The sequence below is a fragment of the Periplaneta americana genome, chromosome 8 (genome assembly GCF_040183065.1).
Source record: "Periplaneta americana isolate PAMFEO1 chromosome 8, P.americana_PAMFEO1_priV1, whole genome shotgun sequence".
NCBI classification, from domain to species: Eukaryota; Metazoa; Arthropoda; class Insecta; order Blattodea; family Blattidae; genus Periplaneta; species Periplaneta americana.
In genome coordinates this window covers 135,663,652-135,690,677 of record NC_091124.1, presented here as the reverse complement: position 1 = coordinate 135,690,677, position 27,026 = coordinate 135,663,652, and the positions used below count along the sequence as shown (strand labels likewise).

General features: G+C 33.8%; 1 protein-coding gene across 5 annotated transcripts in view; it reads left to right on the top strand.

Annotated features, from left to right (window-relative positions):
* The window catches only part of Bruce (BIR repeat containing ubiquitin-conjugating enzyme), a 571,194-nt gene that overhangs the window by 101,880 nt on the left and 442,288 nt on the right, over positions 1-27,026 (top strand). For all 5 annotated transcript variants that reach the window (XM_069833681.1, XM_069833684.1, XM_069833683.1 and 2 more), the window contains exons 9-11: positions 5,551-5,788; positions 21,624-21,845; positions 23,419-23,651. In XM_069833681.1, the coding sequence (XP_069689782.1) occupies positions 5,551-5,788; positions 21,624-21,845; positions 23,419-23,651 (693 nt within the window). The remainder of the gene's footprint in view (positions 1-5,550; positions 5,789-21,623; positions 21,846-23,418; positions 23,652-27,026) is intronic.

Sequence of the window (27,026 nt, the reverse complement as noted above, 5' to 3'; positions counted from 1 at the left end):
TTGAAGGATACAAATACATTTCTTTCTCCAATCATTTCTCTTATTTTTTTCAAAGTTTTGTCATAGCACCGAGCTATGTATGTTCTTCTGAATGTTCTGGGATCTGGAATTAATTTTCCGGTCTCCTCTTCTAAGAAAGTTCGCAGCTTAGGATGATTCAGTTTGTGAAGTGAAATATCAGCCGATAGAAAAGCTTCACATAGTTTCTCACAAAACGGCGAAAACATTGAACACGTATGCCCCAGAAGCATTTGCTGTAAGTTTACACTGGATTTATTTTCAAGTCTCTGCAGGCCACGTTTATGTTTCTCCCTTGACATGTGTTGTTCTATCGTAAACTTTTTTTCTGCAGCCACTCTCACATCGCAGATCTTGCAGAATAAAATACGACCGTCCGTTGAAAAAATATTTTCTCCATATTTTGAAACAAATGCCTTTAATTTAACACTAGCACTTTCCTTTACTTTAGGCATTTTGCTCTTGACCTATTCACACAGACAACTAGAAACAACTGACCACCGCAATTAACAGCATAACAATGCCAGTTTACCTGGAGAAAGGAATCTCTGTGGGAGTGTGGGTAAATTCCTAGAAGTGGGCAAGTTCATTATGCCTTGAAAAACAGGGGTACAAGCTAGCATACGCTCTAAGAATTTGAATAAAATTCCTAGAAGTGGGCAAGTTCATTATGCACATACCTTGAAAAATAGGGGTAGAAGCTAGCAAACATCTACTTAATTCCAAGAAATTGTATTGACAAGGAAAATACTGAATTATAATAAAAATCTCAAATCAAATACAAATAATGTCACAGCCTTCCTGAAAAGTGTAAAAAATGCTCAAAATGACCTAAAAATTGCTAAAAAATGACATCTGTAAAAGAGTGAAGAAAATGCAAAAAAATGCCCTAACGAATTGCTTTTAACCTGGTTTTTAATGTCATACATTTCCATATATGCTAGCAATGTTTAAACCTTCATAAGAAAAAGATGCAAAATCATTAATTGCTTTGCCCTAGTTATTACTGACTACAAACCATGAGAAAATGTTTTGAACTGAAAGAGTGCTAGTGAATTCATTGTAACAAAAATTGATCAGAATTAGGATAAGACAAACTTCGTTAATATGAACAGATGATCATTTGGTCCCTTGAGGTTCGTCTTAACGAGAGTTTACTGTGTAGTTTCCATGAAAACGACTTCCAAATTCGCTTAGAGTGACTCTTCTTCACTACATTCCACAGAAAATTATCTTGTGATGGCATGGGGATTGCTTTTTAGAGATTTGCAATGAAAGCTAGTTTGCAACCCGTCAACATTTCTGACTTTCTTTCCTGAAAGTGGCTTATTGTTTTTAACTTTTCACTGATAGTGAACACAAGAAGCATAGTAATGTTTTTTGAAGGTACCAACAAAAAGAAGTAGTATAAAGCATTATTGTACTCTTTTGTTCTAGCATCAGTATTTCAGGCAATATTAAAAAAGTGTCCATTCCAAAGTGAGGGGAAAGTGGTGGACATTTAAAATTATTTGTCTGATTATTGATTAATTTTAGAAGCAGTGTGGTGTAAAATGTAGTGACTGCTTTTATTAAAGACTGTATTGTTTAACTAATGATTGGAATTTTTATTAAATATGAAGCGGCATGTTGAGTTGGTATAAAATTAGGTGTTGATCTAAATGAGGGGTTGGAAAGCAATGGTGGATTGTTAATGTTTAGGTGAGGGGTTTGGACTTTTTCCATTGCTGGTTGTCACAATCAAAAAATTAAGACACAACATTTCGAAGGGTGGTTCTCCCTTCGTCTTCAGGTGGAAGGAAGGAGAGAAGAGAAAAAGAGAAAAAACCTATTGTTGGGATCGTTACGTACAGCTATTCTGTATGACTGATCGTCGATTCCTGTTGTCACAATAAAAAAATTAAGACACAAAGTTTCGAAGGGTGGTTCCCCTTCGTCTTCAGGTGGAAAGAAGGAGAGAAGAGAAAAAGAGAAAAAACATATTGTTGGGATCGTTACGTACAGCTATTCTACACAATCAAAAAATTAAGACACAACGTTTCAAAGGGTGGTTCTCCCTTCGTCTTCAGGTGGAAGGAAGGAGAGAAGAGAAAAAGAGAAAAAACCTATTGTTGTTTATTTTTTTCAGTTCCCCACCCCCTCCTTTTGTGTGTTTTTCATCAATTTTTTAGCCACTTCATGCCCATCTTCTTTATCCCGTTTGGTTTTAGTGCCAACATACTGCAAATGACTTCGGGTCTTTCTTAATTATAATCTCCACCGAAGCCAGGAATCGACGATCAGTCATACAGAATAGCTGTACGTAACGATCCCAACAATAGGTTTTTTCTCTTTTTCTCTTCTCTCCTTCCATCCACCTGAAGACGAAGGGAGAACCACCCTTCGAAATGTTGTGTCTTAATTTTTTGATTGTGACAACCACCAATGGAAAAAGTCCAAACCCCTCACCTAAACATAAAATAAGGTGATGAACATGGACTGTAAAGTGATCATTGACATTTATCTGCACATCCAGAACCTTGATATTGCACACATCTTGGCGCAACACTGCACCAAAATGCAGCAGTATTTTTGTAATCATACCAGTTCACACTACATGACTTGATATGTTATTTCATTTCTCAGTAACTATTAGGAATTCATTTTCAGTTTTCTAGGAATGTATAAATATCTTCCAAGTATTTGTGGTTTTTTTTTTCTCCCCAGGAATTTAAAGCGATTCACTAGCATTGAAACTGATGTTTATAACATTAAGTGTTTTATAAAAATTGTGAATATTTAACAAACAGTTGTTTTATTTTACGTCTAAAACAAAGCACATAGGCTATTTTAACCTTCAAAATTAGCAAAAGTTTGTATCTGTCTGACAGATAATACCAGAAATATTCGGTAAAAACGTAATACGGCTAACGCTAAGCTCCGCCCATTACCCCTTTCCACTTTTCCCCTACAAGCTCACCACACACTCTACGTGATAGGCTAGTGTTGTGTCGAATGCACATTTTATGTGGGTGGGGATAACTTCCCCTATTGGCATTTGCCGTATTACATTTTCGCCAAATATTCAGACTTAACTACAATACACTTCATATTTTAGGAACTTAAATACTTCCTATTTACCAGAATAATCAAAAGAGAGAATAGTAAAAAAAAAAAAAAAAAGTGTTTCATTTATTTGTTCACATAATATGTAAATTTTATTTCAACAAAATTGGAGACATGAAGATTAAATTTTCTACAAGTTTGTGCGATTTGACATGGGATGACTCATATTACATTTATGAAATTACACATAAATAATTTACAAATTCGACTTTCGCAAAATGTATGAGTTTGATATTACTGTATAAATAAATATTATATACAGAATGAGGCAATTGTTGCACAGATCTGAGGACTGTTTTACAGAGGTATTGTGATGTTTATGTCTATGATGATTTTAATAGTGGTACACTGAAATAAATAATAGACTTCATGTAACATTATTCAAGACTACAATAGATTTAGACAAACCAATGACATTTTTTACATTTTGAAGTTAATTTAGTCAAGGGACATAATTAGATCATTGGAGAAAATCTTGTGTGGTTATATTATTAGTATTTTTAGTATGTACAGAATTTATTCATAGGTATGAATACAATGGCTTTCATCTATTTATTTTCTGATTATAATTATATTTATAATATTGTCTGTTTCGTTATAATGAAAATCTTTCAGCATATCAGTCCTGTTTTGGCTGCTGTTTTCATGTGGTTCATTACACAGTATATCATTTTGCAATTCCAGAGATGCTTAATATTGTGTAACCTGAGGAAAACTTCACAAATCAGTGGTCCCATACATTCGAAAATTCTTTTTGTACAATACTGTACTTTATTGAAGTTTTTGTATATGCTTCACTCAAATGTTTGACTAATACCTTTATAAATACGACTAGCAGCGTCTTTAAAAATTTTGAAAAATATTGCTGTAGACGTAAAGAAATGTTTTGTTCAGATTTTACAAAATCACCTGTACACCTAAATTACTTTATATTGTATCTGATTATTAATAATTATTCAATAAGCGTACTTTCCCAAGTGTAGCTTTCTTTTGAAAATAATAGTAATAATAATACTTACAAATGGCTTTTAAGGAACCCGAAGGTTCATTGCCGCCCTCACATAAGCCCTCCAGCGGTCCCTATCCTGTGCAAGATTAATCCAGTCTCTATCATCATACCCCACCTCCCTCAAATCCATTTTAATATTATCCTCCCATCTACGTCTCGGCCTCCCTAAAGGTCTTTTTCCCTCCGGTCTCCCAACTAACACTCTATATGCATTTCTGGATTCGCCCATACGTGCTACATGCCCTGCCCATCTCAAACGTCTGGATTTCAAGTTCCTAATTATGTCAGGTGAAGAATACAATGCGTGCAGTTCTGTGTTGTGTAACTTTCTCCATTCTCCTGTAACTTCATCCCGCTTAGCCCCAAATATTTTCCTAAGCACCTTATTCTCAAACACCCTTAACCTATGTTCCTCTCTCAGAGTGAGAGTCCAAGTTTCACAGCCATATAGAACAACCGGTAATATAACTGTTTTATAAATTCTAACTTTCAGATTTTTGGACAGCAGACTGGATGATAAGAGCTTCTCAACCGAATAATAACAGGCATTTCCCATATTTATTCTGCGTTTAATTTCCTCCCGAGTGTCATTTATATTTGTTACTGTTGCTCCAAGATATTTGAATTTTTCCACCTCTTCGAAGGATAAATCTCCAATATTTATATTTCCATTTCGTACAATATTCCCGTCACGAGACATAATCATATACTTTGTCTTTTCGGGATTTACTTCCAAACCGATCGCTTTACTTGCTTCAAGTAAAATTTCCGTGTTTTCCCTAACCGTTTGTGTATTTTCTCCTAACATATTCACGTCATCTGCATAGACAAGAAGCTGATGTAGCCCGTTCAATTCCAAACCCTGCCTGTTATCCTGAACTTTCCTAATGGCATATTCTAAAGCGAAGTTAAAAAGTAAAGGTGATAGTGCATCTCCCTGCTTTAGCCCGCAGTGAATTGGAAAAGGATCAGTAATAGTAATAATAATAATAATAATAATAATAATAATAATAATAATAATACAAATTTTTATTTTTATTAGTATGCTGTGTGTTTTGGCAACCCTTACTGAAGGGCAGCTAGTCTTGTGAGATTTACAGTATATATATCCTTCTGAGATGCTTAGATTTCACATTCACTTAAGTGTTAGCATTTGAATCAGATGATATTGCTAGTAACTGAAGTAAAGTTTGAAACAAAAATCAATCAAGTGCAAGCCTATCCTAGATACTAGATACACTCATACCCTCTTGCACATAATATTTATTTACGGCCATAAAAATCAAATATAATATTGCAATAAATCATGCAGAGTTTTTTTTTGTCACCCTTACTTTACTAGTTTTTGGTTATTGTGTGCAATATTGTACTGTCCTCATATTCGTTTTAATTAATTTGATCTTACTTTTTCAAAATAGGCTTGGAGAGACTGTGTGCTTGCACAGACAAAGGCTCACTGCATTTCTTTATGCTTAATGAAGATGATAATGTAGATGAGCGAGAAGAAGAATGTCTTAGTCACAGAAGTGATCTGTGTCTGAGTTACCAGCAGACTCCTGCAGCCCTTTCCAGTAGTGAAGTTACAGATTTCACCTCTGATTCTTTTGGTGCTCCCAGCAGCAGCATTCTGTGTCCTGCTGGATCTGCTAATTCCAGGTAACCATTTTCTTGCTCATGAAATTACAGTTACTATGAAAACAGTTCTATGAAAAACATAATGAGGTTCATTTTGTGGTTTGGAATAGTGCTTTTTAAACTTTCTTGTGGCACCTTTCACTTGTTCTTGGGTTATTACATATTTCACATATCAGGTACATGATAGCAGGGTGTACAAAATTTATAATCTGTAAGTTGCAATGGAATGTTCATTGTTTTTAACTCGTGATCCACATTAATTTTTGATAAATTCCAAGTATTACACTGTGATGTAGAGAAGTATCATTATAGGATGCAGGATGACACACGAAAAAGTAGCCCAGGTCAGCAAAGAGTAAATATACCAATTTTTTTTAATCATTTAGTGGCTGCTGATGCTCAATGTTAGGGTTCTCAATTACCCAGTACCGCGTGTTCTGTGAATTTACATGGCTGGAGATATGGAACCATGCCTCACCACCAGGGTTAGGATTGTTAGGCTCTTTTAAGGACCATTTTGGGCTTTTTATAGGAACCTGGAGATTAATTGCCGTCCTCACATAAGCCCACCATCAGTCCCTATCCTGAGCAAGATTAATCCAATCTCTACTATCATATCCCACCTCCCTCAAATCCATTTTAATATTATCCTCCCATCTACATCTCGGCCTCCCCAAAGGTCTTTTTCGCTCTGGCCTTCCAACTAACACTCTATATGGATTTCTGGATTCATGCATAAGTGCTACATGCCCTGTCCATCTCGAACGGCTGGATTTAATATTCCTATTTAACAACAAACACACTATCTTTTATTAGTTTATAAATTTTGCACAAAAAATAATATAGAAAACATGGCAATATCCATTTTTCTTACCTGAACTGATTAACATGACATGACGACATGAGTATGACACTTTCCTGTAACTAATTTACTGCTTGCTATATGAATTTAAGATTCTTGGTTACAATATATGACAGGCCACATTTCTAAATTGTCTGGTGCAAGTCTTTTTCTATTGTCTGTCAACAATGTTTTGTTTAATGAAAATGACCTTTCAATGGCACAAGTTATCATGGGAGCAAATTTCATTGCTGCCACGGATGCTGGACCCCAAGATAGTTTGCCCGTAATTTTTTCCCCTTCAAAAACTGCACACACTTCCTTCATTTTGTCAAATTCTGGGTTTCACTGAAGAATCAGTTTTAATTTTGAGGAGCAAGCTGTACCCACAGGTCCTGGAATTTCCATCGAGTCAGATACTGACGCAACAATGTCTATAGACTGTTTCCACATTATAAACACACTTTCCAAGCGATATATAGCTTCAGGTAAGTCTTGAATTTTGGCTCCATGAAAGCAAGAGATGCAATAACCTCATTGTTCTGAAGTGCTTCTGTAGCTTTTGTAATGCTTTGAACATCTGTTCATTCAGTTTGTGTGCTACTTCTTTACTCTTCTCAGAATGATCAGGATAATAAAGGCAGGTCAACAGCCAGGTCCCCCAGCGAGTTTTTTATGGATTGTGGAGGAAGAGGTGTTTCTGGCAGAATTTCTTTAAATTTTTTAATTCGAATAAGAGCCTTGAGAAATATTTTTTTCATTGAAGAAACCAGTGCATTCACATGAGGGAAATTATTTTGGGTCTCTTCCGCTAATCTATGGAGACCATGGGCCAGACATGTTACATGTAAGACTTGTGGTGGAAAGTTTTTGTCTCACCAGTTTTCGGCATATATGAGGGGGGACCCAAAAATAACCGGAATGTTTATTTATTTATTTTTTTTTTTTTGTGCATTTTTGTTAAACTCTACATTCACAGTACTTTAGTCCCCTTCAAAGTATTGTCCATGTGCATTAATGCACTTGACCCAATGCTTTTGCCACTGCTGAAAACAGTGCTGGAACTCTTGAGGCAGGATACTGTTCAAAGCTATTAGCGTGTTTTCTTTGAGTCATCCACATCACTGAATCCCTTTCCTTTCAGACATTTCTTCATCCGTGGAAACAAAAAAAAGTCCGACGGAACCAGATTGGGTGAGTAGGGTGGAGAGGCATAATCACCATGTTGTTGTTTGTCAAAATCTGTCAGGCCATCAGATCTGTGTGAGCTGAAGCATTGTCGTGGTGAAGCAACCAGTTCCCATTTCTCCACATTTTGGGCCATTTTCGTCTCACACACTCTTGTAATCTTCATCACACACTCTCTTGTAATCTTCATAACACATCCAAATAGAAATGTTGGTTCACTGTTTGTCCTGGCGGAACAAACTCTTTGTAGACAATGCCATTCACATCAAAAAAACAAATCAACATTGTTTTCACATTGGATCACACTTGATGTGCTTTCTTGGGTCATGGTGAATTTGGAATTTTCCACTAGCTCGATGCTAGCTTTGATTCTAGATTGTACCCATAGCACCAAGACATCCCCAGTCACAATTCTTTTAAGAAAATTTGAATCGTTCTCCACTTTACTCTTCAAGTTGCGGCAAACTCTCATGTGGTTTTCTCTTTGGTCATCTGTGAGCATATGTGAGCAAGCGAGGAACAAATTTTGCAGACACCCGTCTCATATGCAAATCTTCGGTTAAAATTCGCTGGACTGTGCTCCATGACAGCTTCATTTGCTTAGAAACTTCGTCAATGGTCTTTCGACGATCTTCATCAATTGCACATTTGATTTTGGCAATGTTTTCGTCATTTCTTCCTGTCGAAGGATGCCCGGGGCGTGGCATGTCTTCAGTTGACATGTTGCCAGATTTGAAACGGGAAAACCACTCGTAGACCTGTGATTTCCCCAAAGCATCATCATTAAAGGCTTGCTGAAGCATCCCAATGGTCTCGGCTGCAGTTTCCCTAACAGAAAACAAAATTTCACACACACTCTTTGTTTCTTGTGGTCGGCCATCTCACTAATTGCCAAATGGTTGAAACAGGAATGCAAATAACACAGCACCACAAACAAACCACTTAACTCAGACTGACGCCAGCTCACTAACTGTCGCGGGAGACTCCAAACTAACACCACACAACTCGTAACTAGAAAGCATGCGCGCGCAACAGTTCAGTTCCGGTTACTTTTAGGTCCACCCTTGTAAACTGCACTCACTGTCTGAGTAACAGCAAAAACTGATCATCTCAGTTCTCTCCTGGTCACAGAGTGCGCAAAGCATCCTTGACTGCACAGGCTATAGTGGAATGGTTTGTCTTCTCAAGTACCTTACAGTAAATCAGTTGAAGCTTATCTGGTTCTTTAGGATGAAGTTTCCCCGACCACGACATTGGCTATGAAACGGCCACAAATATCTGTAGGTCTCATCAATTGATAGCCATATATCTTGGTTGCCTATGTCTTACCTTATGCCCTCCAACGTCTTCTGGTATACTTCCATTAAATCTTTTTCTGTAAAGTTGATTCATGTGGCATTTTTTGAACACTGATATCCTCTAAATTTTTTTTTTAAATACCTCATTCTGTAGGGCATTCAGCAGTATATTTGCAGACACCAGAGCCTTGCATAAACGTAGGTTGAAGCTGTCTACTTCACTGCCAGAGAATGTAGAAATGAATGGCTTCACCAATTGCTTTCTTTCCTTCCTTGCAAGAATGTTTTTATATTGTACCGAATCTTTATGTTGGAGTAAATGTGACTTTTTTTCACTGGACATCTTAAAAAAATCAGGTAACAATATAAATAGTAACTTAAATATTAGATATTCGATTTAAATAAAATAATAAAAGAAAAAACCGTTGTCACCACAGTACTTTCCTGGAAAATTACAATTTTTTTTAGGCTAAGAAAAAGTTTAGGGTCACTGCCCACATGAGACCCAACACAGAATGTTTATATTATTATTGTAAAAAAATAATTTTTATCTACTGTTAATTTTCAATTTAGCTAATATTTTAGAATATAGATGTATTTATTATACAAGAAGCAAATGTATCAAGAGATCAACTGAAATACTTTCAAATTTCTGGATTCAATATATATATTCTCCCCAAATCACGTCAAATAGCTAGTGGAATTCTTGCAGGTGTTAGAATAAACATTTTATCAAAATTTAAAGTTATAAAGAAAATGCAACAAGAAGACAAAGTAGAAATTATCCAAATTTAAATCTGGAAAGGAAATTCACATTACACCATATATGGAATATATGGAATATACACCTAATAACAACCCTTGTCTGGATATAACAAATATACACCGAAAAACGGTTTTGATTGGCGATTTTAATGGTCATTCACCTAAATGGGGATACAAAGACTGTAATGCTAGTGGCAAAACTATTGAAGATCTATTAAATTCAAACACTTTAGAACTTATTTACAGGAACGACGATTGTCCTACATACTTACATTATAATGGTCAGTGTACAAACCCAGACCTCCTGTTAGTATCATCAGATTTGCAAGATAAGACTACACGTGAAATCATTGAAGACCTAGGATCAGATCAAAGAGCAGTTATTGCATCCATAATACATCAGGACAAACAAAATAATAGCAAACCAAAACCAAAATACTCTTGGAATTTTAGAAAAGCTAATTGGGCAAAATTTACAGAAGAGACCGAACAAAAATTATACTCCATTCATTACGAAGTATCTACAGATAAACTCAACAATACAATCTCAAACATAATTCTCGAAGCAGCAAAAAATTGGATTCCAAGAGGAAAAATTAAAAACTATAAACCCTTTTGGAATGCAGATCTATCAAAGTTAAAAAAAGGAAGGGACATAGCAAGGAAAAAAGCAGAATTGTCCAACAACCCAATAGATACACAAGAATGGCGAAGAAAGGCAGCAAAGTTAAAAAAAGAAATCTATGTAGCCAAGAAAAACGCATTCAGTGAATTTATTGAAAAAGCTGATTATAGAAAAGATGCAAAAGAAGTATACAGATATCTAAATAAAATCACATGTCAGAGAGAAACGAGGAAAGAACCACTCAAATTTAATGGGAAAACGTTCACTTCCAGCAGCTCTATTGCCGAAGCCTTTAATGAGCATTATAGCTCTCAACATAAACTTTCTCCTGAAGCTAAAAAGAAGCAAAGGCAGATTAAAAAAGATCTCAAAAAATTTAAGAAGTGTCAAGAACAAACAAACGATATATTCCGCAAAGAATTCACCATAAGAGAACTAGATTCTGCAATCCATGAGTTAAAAGATAAAAAATCTCCTGGACATGATAAAATACATGCTGAATTTCTGAAACATCTTGGACAAAAGGGAAGAACTGAACTACTGAAATTATTTAACCTATCATGGACTTCTACTGTACCTACAGAGTGGAAAAAAGCAATAATTATCCCTATTCTAAAAAAAAGGCAAGACAGGTGATGATATAAATAATTACAGTCCAATTTCTTTAACAAGTGTCATTGCAAAAATAGCAGAACGTATGATTTCAGCGAGGTTAAATTGGTTCTTAGAAAGTAATAACAAACTAACAGCAGCACAAACAGGATTCAGACAACACCTATCTACGAAAGAAAATACAATTCAGCTCTCCCAAGATGTCAAAGAATCTTTCAACAAAAATCAAGATATGCTATCAGTTTTCATTGATTTTGAAAAAGCATACGATTCAGTATAGAGGTATAAACTGCTTGAAAAACTCACAAAAATAGGCATTCAAAACAACATGCTAAACTGGATCACTCACTTCCTTTCCCAGCGTTTCTGTGCTACAAAATACAATGACAGTACTTCCAAATTCCGACAAATAAAAATGGGCCTCCCACAAGGTGCAGTACTGAGTACAACCTTGTTTAACATCTACATCAACGATCTCCCCCCAGCTGTTTCAAGCGCAGAAATAAAGACAGCTCTTTTTGCAGACGACATATGGTCATGTGGACATCTTCCCCACAAATAGCCAAATCCAAAACTTCAATGGAAAAGGCTCTGATCCTATTAGAAAAGTGGACTGACAACAATTTGATGGCCATAAATACTGATAAAACAACGTTTCAAATATTTAGCTTGAAGAAAAAAATCCCAAAAGTAAATCTACAGTTCAAGAAAACAAACCTGAGACAAACATATGAAACGAAATATTTAGGGACAATTTTTGATTCAAAATTATCTTGGAGAAATCATATTGAAGCAGTAGTAAACAAATCAACAAAAAGACTTCCAATTTTAAAGAGATTAGCTGGAGCAAAGTGGGGTAGTAATTGGCAGACTTTGAACATCACGTACAAAACATTCATCAAGCCAATACTTCTCTACAATGCGGAGGTATTAATTACAGCAAATAATTTCAACCTGAATCGACTAGAAGTATACCAAAATCAGGCCCTGCGACTAATAACTGGTGCAGCAAAATCAACCCCAGTCACGGCAATGCAAGCCCTAACCCAGAACCCTCCAATATAACTCACTCTAGAGGAGCAGACACTAACACATCGTGAAAAAATGCTACGGTTAACAACAACAAAATGGGAAAAAAGACTGTTACAACCAACCAAGTTGAAAACACAAACAAGTTTCCTGTCCAAAGTCACGGAAATAAAAACAGAATTGAATCTCCCTAAATCTAAAGAAAACATTTTAAGCAGAGAAAACCCTCTAACCTTCGATAACAACTCAGGATCAGGAATTACGTGTGCGTTATTCTCATTTTATCAACCAGCAGGATATCATACAACAAATTTTGATGCGGAAATAATGGCTATTCATATCTCACTCCAACACCTACTGTACAGAATAGATAAATTTCAAAATGCTGTCATTCTCTCTGATTCTAAAGCAGCATTATATGCAATAAATTCATATAAAATGATGTCAATCCAAATTAAAGAATGTCACAAAATGATCCAACAACTTCAAAAACTACAAAAAAGAATTCAATTGCAATGGATACCTGCACATTGCGGAATTTATGGAAATGAAACTGCTGACTTTCTTTGCAAAAAGAATCCAATTTAATTCAGAGTACAAATACAAGCCTACCTTTTACATCCATCAAAAGACTAATTAAAAATAAATATAAAATCAAGCAAAATCAAGCACTATGTACCAAAGCCAAAGATAAAAAATGGAGCATTTTAATAAAAAACCAGAAATTATTCCAGAAATCCCACGTAAATCTGCAGTAGCAAAATTCAGACTGCTTACAGAACACGATTATTTGGCCAAACACTTGAATAAAATAGGAATTTACAAAAATCCAAATTGCCCTCTATGCAACAAAGAAGAAGAAATGACTGAAGATCATCTACAAACCTGTGAAGTTCTACCTGATGGATCCACCACAGAGAAATATTGGAGAGCAAGAACGCTAATGGCTACGTTGCCAAAGCCCGGCATTAGATAACAACTTATTTTAGAAGATAATCACTAAAGAAATGAAGTTGAAGGTCACAGGCCCCTAGTGTGTAGTTTAAATTTTAACCAAGTGTGCAATTCCAAAATATTTCAAATAAATGTTGTAGAAAATTAAAAGATAAATAACTTTTGTCTCATGTTAATTTTCAATTTACTAATATTTTAGAAAACAATCATAAAAAAAATAACAATGCACTCAACTCGAAATTTATTAAAACTAAGTAAAATAAGGTTATGCATTGCCTACTTACTTTCTTTTGACAAGCTTGGCAGAAGATTTTTTTCGCCATTTGTTGTGAAATTTGAATCATCACCTATCCATTTTCGAAGTAGTTATGTATGTGATGCTGCAAATTTAGGCATGTGTACACTGGGTTATGACTGTTTTGTAATCCCATGTTCCTGTATCATAAATCGATGAACTTTTGCTCATAAGTAATGGAAAAAGTATTAATTTGGTTGAGTTTCTGAAAAAGGTCACCCTCAAACCAAAAATTCAGTGTTACGTATACTCTTATAGGGCAAGAAAATCAAAATATTTTAAAAGCGTTGTTTTTCAATTCTAATGAAGTAATTGTGTTCAGTTTTTGAAGCACTGTTTATAGATAACACAGTTTAGTGCATAGCATAGCATAAGGAATTAAAAAAAAAACGTACAAAATTACAGATTCGCATATGAATTCTACAATTACGAATAGCTGTATAACAAAAAACAGTATGAGGACCGGTATTTAATATAATTATAGCAAAATATACAACTATTATTTTTGTTAGACAAAATAAATCTAAGCTGAAGTTTCTCCTTCTTTTTACAGACGTCATAAAGATCTTGAAGGCACTTGATTGCCCATTCTGCATACTGATTTGTTCTGGGAATTTCCAATCTCGATGGTTCTTGATTTAAAAACTTTTTCACAGACTTCAATGCTTTTTCATGAACCTGCAAGTTTCTACATAGCTTCTGATAATCAGCTGCATTGTATATTTGGTGAGCAAACCAATGGTCCGCCCATCTGTAAGAAATGAATCTACAAATTACGAGTAGTGAGTCTCTTCTCTCTGGTATAAGAATAAATGCCAAAAGAGCTAGTATTGTTCGGAAATTCCAGCTTGCATTACTTAAATTAGGTATTTTCTGAAATTTCACTTGCGTAAGTCTTCCAGTTTCTTTAAAAAAGTTGGAAATTCGAGTTAAATGAAATAGAAATTTCATATCATGCCATCTACAGACTTCTACTAACATAAGTTCTAGAAAGTTCCAGAATGTTCCTCAAGGCTCTAGAAGGTTTTAAGTCCAGAAACTTGTAGAAACATCCTGAATGTTCCAGAAAGTTCCAGCATGTTTAAGAAAGTTCTAGAAGGTCCAGAAAGTCATAGTGTTACTACTTATTATAGGGTAAACATTGGTAATTTCGTGATAATTTCATGAAAATTAATTTAAAACGCAAATGTGTTAATATATCCTTATTCCGATTTTTTTTTATCTAAAAGACGATAATTTGCTGTACAGATCTGGAGACATAAAAGATTGGACATGTTCTTGAAAAATTGCCAAAAACCACTTTTACAACTTAAGCTAAAAGGTTGGTGATTTCGTGATAACCTTGATAATTTCGTGATATTACATTAATAATTTCGTGAGAGATAGAAGAATTGTGGAAAAATTCATTAAAGTCAAATAAAATTCTCATTTATTGTTACAAGGCTTCAAACATAGTAATTCCATCTAATATTCATAGCAACAAAACATAGAAATACATATCAGCACATAATAAGAATGAAATCAAGGTAAAAATTGAAATTGAAAAGGTATCTTCTTTGCCCTGAAAGGGTGAACAATTTTATTACGGACTTTACTATAGCCTATATTACTAGGGTAACTCCAAAAGTAATGCATAACATTTGTTTAAAAATTATATTTTTATCCTACAGCTTTGCTATTTTCACAGAATATAGATACATCCTTTAGGAACAAAATGTCACTTTTCCACATAATCCCCGTCTCTTTCAACTGCCTTACGTAACCTAGGAACGAGAGCCTGTAGACCAGCATGGTAAAAGTCTGGCCCAACACGTCTGAGCCACTCTTCAGCAGCGTGCACAAGGGAGTCATCTTCTAACCTCGTTCCGCGAAGGGATCCTTCAGTTTACCAAAGAGATGGTAATCGCACGGTGCCAGTTCAGGACTGTAAGGCGGAAGTTTCAGTGTTTTCCATCCGAATTTTCTTATCTTGTCTGTGGTCTTGTGGCTGTGCATTGTCGTGCAATAGCAGAACATCCTGCTTCTCCCGACGTCATCGAACATGACTCAGTCGAGCTTGAAGTTTCTTGAGAGTTGCCACATACGCGTCAGCATTAATGGTGGTTCCGTGTGGCAAGATGTCCACAAGCAAGAGTCCTTCTGAATCGAAAAACACAGTAGCCATAACTTTTCCTGCCGAAGGTGCACTTTTGAATTTCTATTTCTTTCGTGAATTTGCATGATGCCATTCCATTGTTTGCCTCAGTCTCTGGTCCAAAATGGTGGAGCCATGTTTCATCTTCTGTCACAATTCTTGCAAGTAAGTCATCTAGCACTTATCTAGCATGATAACAAATCAAACAAAAGCTACACTGAACCCATTGCGTCCCCCTTTTCTTTTTTTATCACATCTTATCTTCAGATTTCTAAAATTCGTATTGTAATACAATTTTTAAAATAGTATAAAATGTAACTCTTAATGCTCAACAAAATTTCGCCTCAAACAGCTAAGATTTCTATCAGTAAAGCTAAGCCTATATGGCAACTACAGCTGTACATAAAATTCCAAAAACATTTCCTAAAATTTCATTGAGGTATAATAAATAATTGTACCACAATTCATATACTTACCTTTAGTAATAAGCCTGTAATGTAATTACAAACATCCACAAAATTTGTATGCCTGAGAAGTCGATGCTAACTTGCTCTCTCCAAACATAAAAGCTCACTGAAGCAGCTACAATAGTCACACAAAGCATAGTTGTATGTTTCTGGAAACCGGACAACATATGCAATCCCTTGGCGGAAATTTGAATCTCGTAACACCATTGGTTAGTTCACGAAAGAGCAAAGAAAAAGTATCACGAAATAACCACTGCCACGATTTTACCTATGTTTACCCTATATGATTTTAGAAAATTCGTGTTGGGGGTGACTTGTTTTAATAACTAAACAGAGTTAAAACCTTTTTCATTATTTTTTAGCAAAAGTTCATCGATTTATGCTACAGGAAATCAATTATTTTGCAAAAAGTAAAAAAAGTCATAACCTTACTATAAACTATAACTGTGCCAAGAAGTAAAACTTCATTGAATGATGTTAGTGAAATGCTAGCAAAGAACTAATTATATAATGCAAGTTTCCAGAATATGTCTGATTCAACAATTGAATATAGCGAACAATGTCTCAATCTCGAAATTTAAATGAATTTTTTATATAGTTATTCGTTTCTTTCATATATTGTTTACCGTTTCATGACTTCAAAGCTAAATACCAGCTTGAAGACATTGAGGTGATTGGTCTTCTTATTGGAGCTCGTGGTGTGATTCCCAAGTTCTTTGAAAGTTTCAGGAAGACTTTTGAACTACCACTGACACTTACTGCTGACATCATAACTTCAGTTTTGAAACGGTCTTGCCAAATTCTGAGTCATCATATTCACTTTGTTTAATTTCTCTTTCTTCACTTTATAATTCATATATGTTTATTTTTAATTTTCTGTTAACAAATTTATGTAAACATTTAATATTTTAAAATTCATGTAGGAGAGTAGCCTTCTGGGCTATCTCCAATGGGAGGCAGTTAACAATTTAAAATGTAAATATACTTAATTGTATACTGGTATTATATTGTTTTATATTTTTTTGTTCCCCTCCCCCCAATTTAGTCTTTCTTGCTTTTTATGCTTCGTTTGGTCCTTTTTAGGTTCATGTGTGTCATTTAGCCTTTTTTAGGTTCTATAAAATTCATGTATTTTACGCCAGGATGCATGAAACATACAATTGTGTTAAAATATTCTAGATACTTTACAAGGAACAGAAAAGGCTAAATCCTTAGAATCCTAACCCCATCAACTCACCACTATTTTCCCACCTCACTCTGATATTCCCATCACATCCACTCTGTTCCTTTTCATTTCTTCCTTCAAGTTTTCCAACTTACCTGCTTGCAAAAGAGTCCTTATTGCTCACAACTGTCATTTACTGTAGCTCCAGTAGCATATCCCTTAGTAACATCTCTTCTGCTATCATCAGCAAATCTTATGCACTTTATTCTTCTTCCTCCTACTTTCAATAAATGTATTACTGAATTAATATATGGTAAAAATGCCTTGTCACTACACTAATTTAAGTTCTTCAGAAAACCTTAGGAGATGTTCTAAATCTTTTATATATTTCAACAAAATAAAATTAGATCTTAATACACTGTCATAAGAACAACATCTAACAAAACTCTGTTGGCCTATACTGCTATCATGACACATTTCCGTCTATAAATATACAAAGTGTTAAAAAAAAAAAAAAACACTCAATATTTTGAGAGGTGGTAGTATTCATCAGAACATGAAAACAAGTAGTAGTCATCAATACGAGGAAAAAGTCCAATAAACATGGGTTCTACAATTAAATTTTTTACGAAGTAAGGGCTTCAAAATTCTTATTTTAAGAACAGCATATCTTCTAATGTGAGCTCTTTGCTTGTTTCTTATTGGGTATATAGTGTCACATCAGAACTGCAGTAAACAAAAGGGTTGTAAGGGGTGCAGTCATTTGGTCTTTGCAGTGAACAGTATACTCAATAAGAAACAAGCAAAGAGCTCACATTAGAAGATAATGCTGTTCTTACAGTACCAGTTTCAAAGCCCTTGTTAATACAAAATTAGTTTTAGGACTCATGTTTATTAGACATTATTTTTCTTGTTTCGACGAATACTGTTACCTCTCAGAATATTGAATACTCTTTATGGAAGTCACATTGAGCATCTCCTATGATGTTGTTGAACAAGTACTCATATGTCAGAGGATATTAATTTTAGAACCAACGTTTATTAGACTTTGCTTTCTTTCTTTTTTTGATGAATACTACCACTTCTCAAAATATTGAATGCCTTTTTTTTTTTTTTTTTTTTTTTTTTTTTACCTTCTCTGCTTTGGATCACTGAACCTGCTCTCAGTCTGTAACATCATTTTTAATATATACACTGGTAAGAAGAAGAAAGTGGTTAAGTTGTTTCAAGTGAAACTACAATGGCATTAAAATTAAATTTAACCAGTCATATGACATTTTAAACAAAATTATCTTCTTATTTCTTACCAACAAATGTGATCCTCTTTTATGAATCTCTTAACTGTAATTTATTCAGTGCGAAGAAGAGTATCTTTTCCAATAGTAACAACTACAATTGAGTCCTTATAAATAATCTTACATTCTTAAAGAATATGATATGTGTTATAAATTTGAGTACTGGATTATAGATTCAAAGATTGCTTAAATATGAAGTTACAAATTTCTCTTGTGGGAATTTTACGAAATTGACCTCACTCATTCTCCTGTTAGTCTTCATATGATATTTCATATGTTATTATGTTATTAAATGTAATTTCAGTTATACATTTTTCTCACCCTTTTTTTCTTCATACCCTTATAAAAACTTATTAAATGAAGTTTTACTTTATTTACAAAAATGTTAACGAAAATTAATTTTAGTTTATTACTTAAATACATCATCTTTATGAGTTTACGTTCGTTTGAAAAGTGTTATTTTATTTGAAAAAATGTTAACGAAAATTAACTTTAGTTTAGTACTTAAATACGTCATATTTATGGGTTTACGTTCATTTGAAAAGTGTTAGGAGCAAAATTTGGAAGCATTCTAAAATCCTAAATTTGGAGAAAAAAAATTATCCATTCCAGTTCAGTTTCTTCGTGATGTAGGTTAAAAAAAAAAAAAAGCAATGATGCTCTGGGATCATTGTCATAAATTATACACAATTTTTTTGTACATATTTATGAAAGTGAAATCTTTACTCTACAATATAATAATATTAAATTGGGCTAACCGTCTATACTTATCTAGTTTTTATTTGGATTAAATATTAACGTTTTCGGCACTTATGTGCCCTTTTCAAATGTATGGAATTGCCTTATTACATGATCAAATAGATACACCTTATGTGTGTGAACTATATGGTATGTACCCTTGATGATCTGCCATCGTTTACAGAATAATGTATAAATTAAAAACGCTTAATAAAATCTATACTAATTTACTATATTTACAATAAAAGTCCCTTGTTTTATGTAACAATATGGTTATCTTGAAGTTGTTATCACATGTAGTTCCTATATTTATTAAAATGTTTTTGAGTTTCACTGTGTTGCACGTGTTAAAATGTTAAAATTCTGTTTGTTATATATTAACACACCAAGGATTCATGTTGTTTCACTTACACAAGTCGAAGCACTGACCACGATGAAATGTTACGTAATATCAGTTACATTGATGCTTGCTACTGTTTTCCTTCGGTTTGTCAAGGTTGGATGTTACAAATTCATCATTGTCACCATACGATTTTCAGTTAAGCCTTTTACACTGCAAACATAAAATGTTGTAGTTACGTATGTGAATATACTGGTGGTTAAATGCATTGACTGAAATTATTAACTTACTTACATTGGTTGGACGTGTTGTGTGCTCGACGTTGGTCAGGCTGTTACTGAGAATCGCTCGGTGCTCACAATAGTTCTAATTGTAATGAACGTCTGGCGGAACCGGAAGTGATGTGGGGGTAGGGGGATGTGATGTAATATTATAAGATGATGTCCGATTTTTCGAGATTAATTTAAATAAATTGAATAGTGGGTTATTGGGATTAACTATTTGTTCGTTTAAAAGGTGTTTTCCTTCATTGAAATTCTTTGCAATATAAAATTGCTCTGCAATGTCTATTAAGAGGCTGTTAATGGCTTTTATAACTTTCAGTGTATTTTTATATTATATAATTCATGTCCTTCTTCTATGAGGTGATGGGCATATTTCGACTTGTTTCTATTGTATTTGAAATCTGTAACGTGTTCTTTATATCTTATTTTGAAATTACGGCGTGTTTGCCCGATATATAATTTGGTGCAGTTTTTACATTGCAATTGATATATACCACTATTTAAGAGGGGTTCATTATTATTGGTTCTATTGGGGATTATGTTATGAAGCTTGTTATTGGTTTTGAAGGCTATGTTGATATTTTGTTTTTTGAAAAAATTATTGATTTGATTAGAAATTTTCCCGAAATAAGTCATGGTTTGCCATTTTTTGTTCGGTTTTGCATTTTCTGGTTCTAATGTAGTATGTTTTTTCTTAAGTAATACGGCTTTTCTGTTTTTAAGTATTTTATGAATTAAGCATTTTCCATAGCCATTTTCTTTTGCAAGGTTTTGAATATAATTGAATTCTTTTTTGTAGTTACTCTTGTTCATGGGTATCGTAAGTAAACGGTCAATAAGATACCTAAATTTGCTGATTTTGTGTGTTGTGGGCTGGGTGGAATTATTATCGATGGCATGTGTAGTAGCTGTTTGTTTTCTGTGTATATTGAAGTCTATTTTGGGAGGTTTTACAATAATATTTAGGTCTAAAAAATTTATACTATTGTTAACACTTGCTTCCAATGTGAATTTTAAATTTTGATGTAGGTTATTAAATTCTTGTAGTATCAGTGTATCCTGATTAATGTTTTCCTCATAGATAATCAGAGTATCATCCACATATCTAGTGTATGTGACGAAATGAAATTTATTACTTAGGTTACTAATGTGTTCTTTTTCAATATGTTGTAAACAATGGCAGATCATCAAGGGTACATACCATATAGTTCACGCACATAAGGTGTATCTATTTGATCATGTAATAAGGCAATTCCATACATTTGAAAATGGCACATAAGTGCCGAAAACGTTAATGTTTAATCCAAATAAAAACTAGATAAGTATAGACGGTTAGCCCAATTTAATATTATTATATTACAACTTGCTTATCGGAGAATCATACAAAATGAATTTACTCTACGAGCTAAAAACAAAAATTCTTGTTTAACATTAGGAATTTTTTTCATTCAGCTGCATGCACACAGCACTGAACAAGAACCTTACATTGACAAGTGAGGTATAGCAAAAGTGGGAAAGTTCTAATAGCTTTATATGGAGATGATACAATCTAACACAATAAATCTGATGTCATTAGAAACAACTTTATGCTTTGATTTCTTTCCTCCTCGTCCATGTGTTGAAGTCTTTTCCATAGCCAATGAGATATGTTACTCAGTTTAAAATTTAGAATGATTGATTTGATGGAGGGGAAAAATGTTAGTGATAGAGACAGAAATGAGATTTAAATGAAGTTTTAGCAACATATAGGCATATTCTTTAAGAAGGTGATACACTTTAAATGATATAGAACACTATATTGTCACTTCATATGTTTTTTCTTACAGTTCTGATCAGTTGTTGGTGAATAAGTCAGCATTGGGATTATTAGATTTGCAGCTGCTTCATGGTCTAACAGAATTCGAGAATTTATCACCATGTTACTCTGCAACTGTTCCACCATGTTGGAGTGAGATGATGCAGGCTCAGAAACAGCGGCGACACCCACAGCATTTGCAACAAGGAGATGAACTTCAGCACACCCGAAGCTGGAGACTACAGAATGATGCGTGAGAATTATGTTCATTACTTGCGTTTGAGCTAGAATCTGAAATGATACAGAAAAACTCTTTCAGTTTCCTAATCCAATTTATGTATTGTAAACGAATACCAGAGATATTTCCTTTGGGGGCAGAAGCATCCAGGACATAGGACCAACATCTCTGCTACTTCTCAGTGCTGATTATCTCGTGAGATTAATGTCCCAACACCAAAAGGGCTCCTAAGATCCCCTTGCTCTGGTATAATAAACAAAATATAAGGACAAAAAATTAATTGATTGCTTCCAGGGCTGTAGCAGGGTACAAAATATAATTTGGGTCATTCCAGCTTAAAAGTATTCTTGCACTTCGAACTATGTATTCTGTAGTAAATGACATAATATTCATATTTTAAAATTACAAATATTGAAAGTCTGTGGAAAGTACCTTCATTCCTTAATGAATGATTTTTTATTTCGATAATGACAGGTATTAAAAGTAAAATTAAATTATACAAAATATTAATTAAGCCCATCCTTACATATGGATTAGAAACATGGACACTACAAAAACTGATGAAAAACTAAGCAGTATATTTCTGGAGGTAAAATATTGAGAGTCATATTTAGTCCAGTAATATAAATTGGGAGTGGCAAATACAGTACAATAGTGAGGTATATGACCTCTATAAAAATATGGACATAATAAGTAATAAATTGATAAAAATAATGAAATGGGATGATCATGTTGTTAAGATTAAATGACCAGTCACGTACCAAAAGAATACTTACCTCAACAGCGAATAGGGATTATAAAGAATGGACACTTCGCGTCGATACCTTTGATGTAGCCGGACCGATTTCAATGACCTTCAAGCCAGCTAGAGCATCAGATTCTGCTTTCTCCCTAGAGTTGGCGCTGACATCACACCAGCTAGCAGTCGACACAGCGGAAATATAAGACATACAATTAATATATCTAGGTACATTATGTACTCAAATAAAATAAATTGGATCCATAAAATAATAAATCCTTCATTAACTGTAATGTCTAGACTCTAGAGTTCCTTTATAATGAGAGTTCAGACGTTGACCCCAACAACAATTAAAATATGTAATGATTTGATAGCGCTGAAAATGGAAAAACAAAACTCTTACGAGAAGTAAAACCATATATCTTTATTATATTATATACAAATATTAAACGAATTCGATACTTAATTTTATAATGCATTATATTATTTTATAATATAATTTATGATATCTGAAATATAAAATATTATTATTACAACTAGTTTGTCACTGAGAAATAAGGAAAAACTGTTAACTTGAATTTATTTGAAGCAAAGTGTTACTGGATTATGCAATAATTATCTTAGCGTATGCTCGATTACACTACCTCTAGCGCTTGAAAGTGGAACTAGCCGCTGGCGCACAGAGAAACAAAACACAGGAAAATTCGCTCAGTGTCCATTCTTTATAATCCCTATTCGCTGACCTCAACATTTTAGAACCTATTCATTTGGAAGCATTGATGCCTTACTAGGTTTACTCAAGTAAAGCATGTGTTAGAAATATTTACATCAGTTTTCTTTTGTTTGCAGCACAACTTGGGATGAGCATGTATTTGAGATCACTCTTCCCCGGAGCTGCTGTATTGGTCATGTGGATCTGAAATTCTCTTTGCATGCTCCCTGTGCCTCACCACCTCTCATCCAGATCACTTTGCTGAAGCAAAATGCCAGTGGCATTGGTAGGAAGGAAAAGATGTTCACTCCACCTGTTGATGAAACGATAGATTTCAATATTAACATGCAATTCGATGGAAGTACCAAAGGTATAATATTTTCTTGTTGCTAATCACGTACATTCCTTTATGTAATGCAAATTTTGTGCATGTGTTTAATTTTTTTTAACTCTTTCTTTGTTTAGTGATGAACTATGTTATTTGTTAATGTTGTTGTTGTTCAAATGCCTAGACTTTTGGCTCTTAATGTACTGACATAAAATTATGCATGTGAAGCATGTGTTATAAATATTTGTCTTTTGTTTCTTGTATGTGTACAGAATAAGAATTGTAGTTGCTGTTTTAAATTTTAACAACTTTCATATTGTAAAAAGAAAGCGCACACTCTTCACATATGACACATCTTATCTTGGAGTATTGTACCAATGCTTTCATAAGTTTTGTGCATTTCATTGCCCTTTCCTGGATTTTTATTGCACAATCTTTTGACAAATCATATAATGATTACAGTACAGATATTGACGAACAATTATAAATATGTATGTTCTTAGCATCTGAAGTTGCAGTAGTGATTTTTGGAATGTGGTTAATTTCTAATTTTATTTCCAACGAATTTTTACATTATAAATTGAAAATACAGTGTTTGTTCAGATGGTGTTGCTACTTCAAGAGAAACCAGTGAAAATAAGGGAGTTGACTTCAATCTTCTCCTTGCAGGAAAAAAAGTTTAACTTTATCTGAGCCTTGAAATACGTTTTTACGTAATCAGTTTACATTAAAAAAAAAAAAAAGCAACTTTTATTGTCTTCAATTAAAGTCAATTAAGATTTATGCACGGTGCTTTCATTTGAAAGAAAATAATTTTAACTGAAAGAAAGTGAATGGAAATAAAGACGCTCAACTACAGACTTAAATACGTTTCAGGATTTTGAGGAACTGAGATATTATGCACATAATATGAATGGGAAACATTTCTGTGAAGGTCAGGGGTTCGTATTGATGTGTTTCTGAAAACATAAATACTCTTAAAATTAAACGCACATTTAAGAATTATACATTTTTAAGTTTAGAAGAGGAATCAATGATAGTAAGAGGATCGGTATTTTTGTTAACAATTGTAGACTCTTCTCAAATTTACCAAAAAGGAGAACATTCTATAATTTCAGTGCTAGGTTACATTGTTTTTGTTCATATTTTCTCTCCCGCTCAGGACATTCCACAGATTTTTTAAAAAGCGTTATGATGAAATTTTATTACTGTTATTAAAATTTACACGAGTTTCTCTAATTGAAGATCTCCCCAGAATAAGGATGTATCCAACAAAACTATAATTCATGTTTCAGGAGAAAGGAAAATAATTTCAGGAGCATGTTACATTAGGCCTGTATTTACTACCAGAACCATTTGACTAATCAAGGATACAAGTTTATTCAGCTATTGAATGCAATAATTTATTGTTATAAATGAATGCTTTGAAATTACTTTTTCCATGTAAGTCACATATTCCAAGAATATGATGTTACGAGGTCTTCAATTGTATGTTACTTTCCCATTGTTTAATTTAATTAACTTAATTGATACTATGCATACCAATTTCTATCGCATGTACTTCACATGTAAATGAGTTGTTACACTGGTAATGATAAAGGTAATTATATTAAGTAATGGATGACTGTATAATAAGATTTATTTTCTCTCTAGCACCAGCTCTGATTTACTTCATAAATTTGGCACACATCTATTGTTTTTCGGATTTTCAGGATTAGACATACCGTCATTTCCCGTAATTATGGTCCTGGAATGCAACTATGGTCTTTTCAAATTTTGTACTCCATAAGGTAGTATGTCGTTTATCTATATTTTTGCTGTACTGTAGTTTGAAGTCAAGTCACTGCAGCTATCTATGAACGGTCAATGTTACTTCTACAATATTCTTTGAATGGTTGTATCATGGACCATAGTTGTGTTCCAGGACCATAGTTATGGGAAATGACGATACTGAATGTAAATATCTGAAGAAACAAACGAGACCAATTTTTAAGTCTGAACTATTGTTTTGGTTTTACATGAACTGGGATTGGCTGTTATGTCAGTTGCTGTAGATTTATGAGAACTAAATCTATGTTGGTTTTCGGATATACATTTTTGATGATTGAGAAACTGATAATATGATGATGATGATGGATGATGATGATGATGATAATGATAATGATAATGATAATGATAATGATAAAAAGACCCTTGGGGAGGCCAAGACGCGGATGGGAGGGTTTTTATTTTTACATACCTCTATTTTTCTCATGTTATTATTCTGAAAACATTGGGAGAGATAAATTAATACATGAGATCCATTCACTGCAATGGTCTGCAGGCATTGAGTGCATTTGGGAGACTCTCTGATTTCTATCTTATGAAGATGGTGGGCCAAACAGTAGTGCCAATGTATAATCAGAATTTGTTTTTAGGAGTATTTGGAATTCTTATGTTTTTACTATTTTCTACTTTTTTATGTTATTGTTTCTAATCACTAAAACAAAAAGGATCCCTAATAGCCTTGAAATAAAAAATTATACTTTTGAAACAGTCAACCAGTTCAAATATCTTGGTGTTTTGATAGACAATTCTAATGACAGGAAATATGAAATACTGAACAGACTACGTAATGCAAACAAAACTTTTTATGCTGTTCACAAATTATCTTCTTCCCGTTTTTTTTAACCAGAAATTTAAAAATCATTTTGTACAAAACATTAATCCAACCCGTACTATTGTATGGATCGGAAACATGGAACTTAACTAAAAAGGAAAACACAAATTAATGGTTTTTGAAAACATTGCTGAGGAAAATTTTTGGTCCAATTTTTGACCTACTTGAAAACAAGTGGAAAATTCGACATAATAATGATATTCACAAACTTTATAATCAACTGTCAATTTTAGATGTAATACGGACCAGAAGATATTGGGCAGGATATGTTATTTGTATGGATGACTCCAGCAGTGCAAAACAAATATGTATGAAGAACACAAGGCTACTAGAAAGACCTCGAAGTAGATGGAAAGATGAAATTCAGAAGGAAAACATGGAAATGGGAATTACTTACTGGGAGGAACTAGCAAAAGACAGAACAGAGTGGAAACATTTTGTGAAATCGACGACATGGAGTCGACATGCTTCATAATGTCCTTTGATTGATTGATTGATTGATTGATTGATTGATTGATTATTGTTTCTTCATATTGTGGTCTCAATATTAGCTTGATAAGCCTTCTAATTGACTTAAATCATAGGTCCTTTATTGGCTTTGAATGTTTTTTGTTGAGGAGGAGGTAGGGAGGAAGTGGATGGCCTCGATACTTGTTCAGTTTCATTCCATAATATTCACAGATTGCAGCAATCTGCTTAACAAAATTAGTTTATTCAGTCTTGGTCATTTTGTGGACTACTTGATTTGTTCAGTTTGT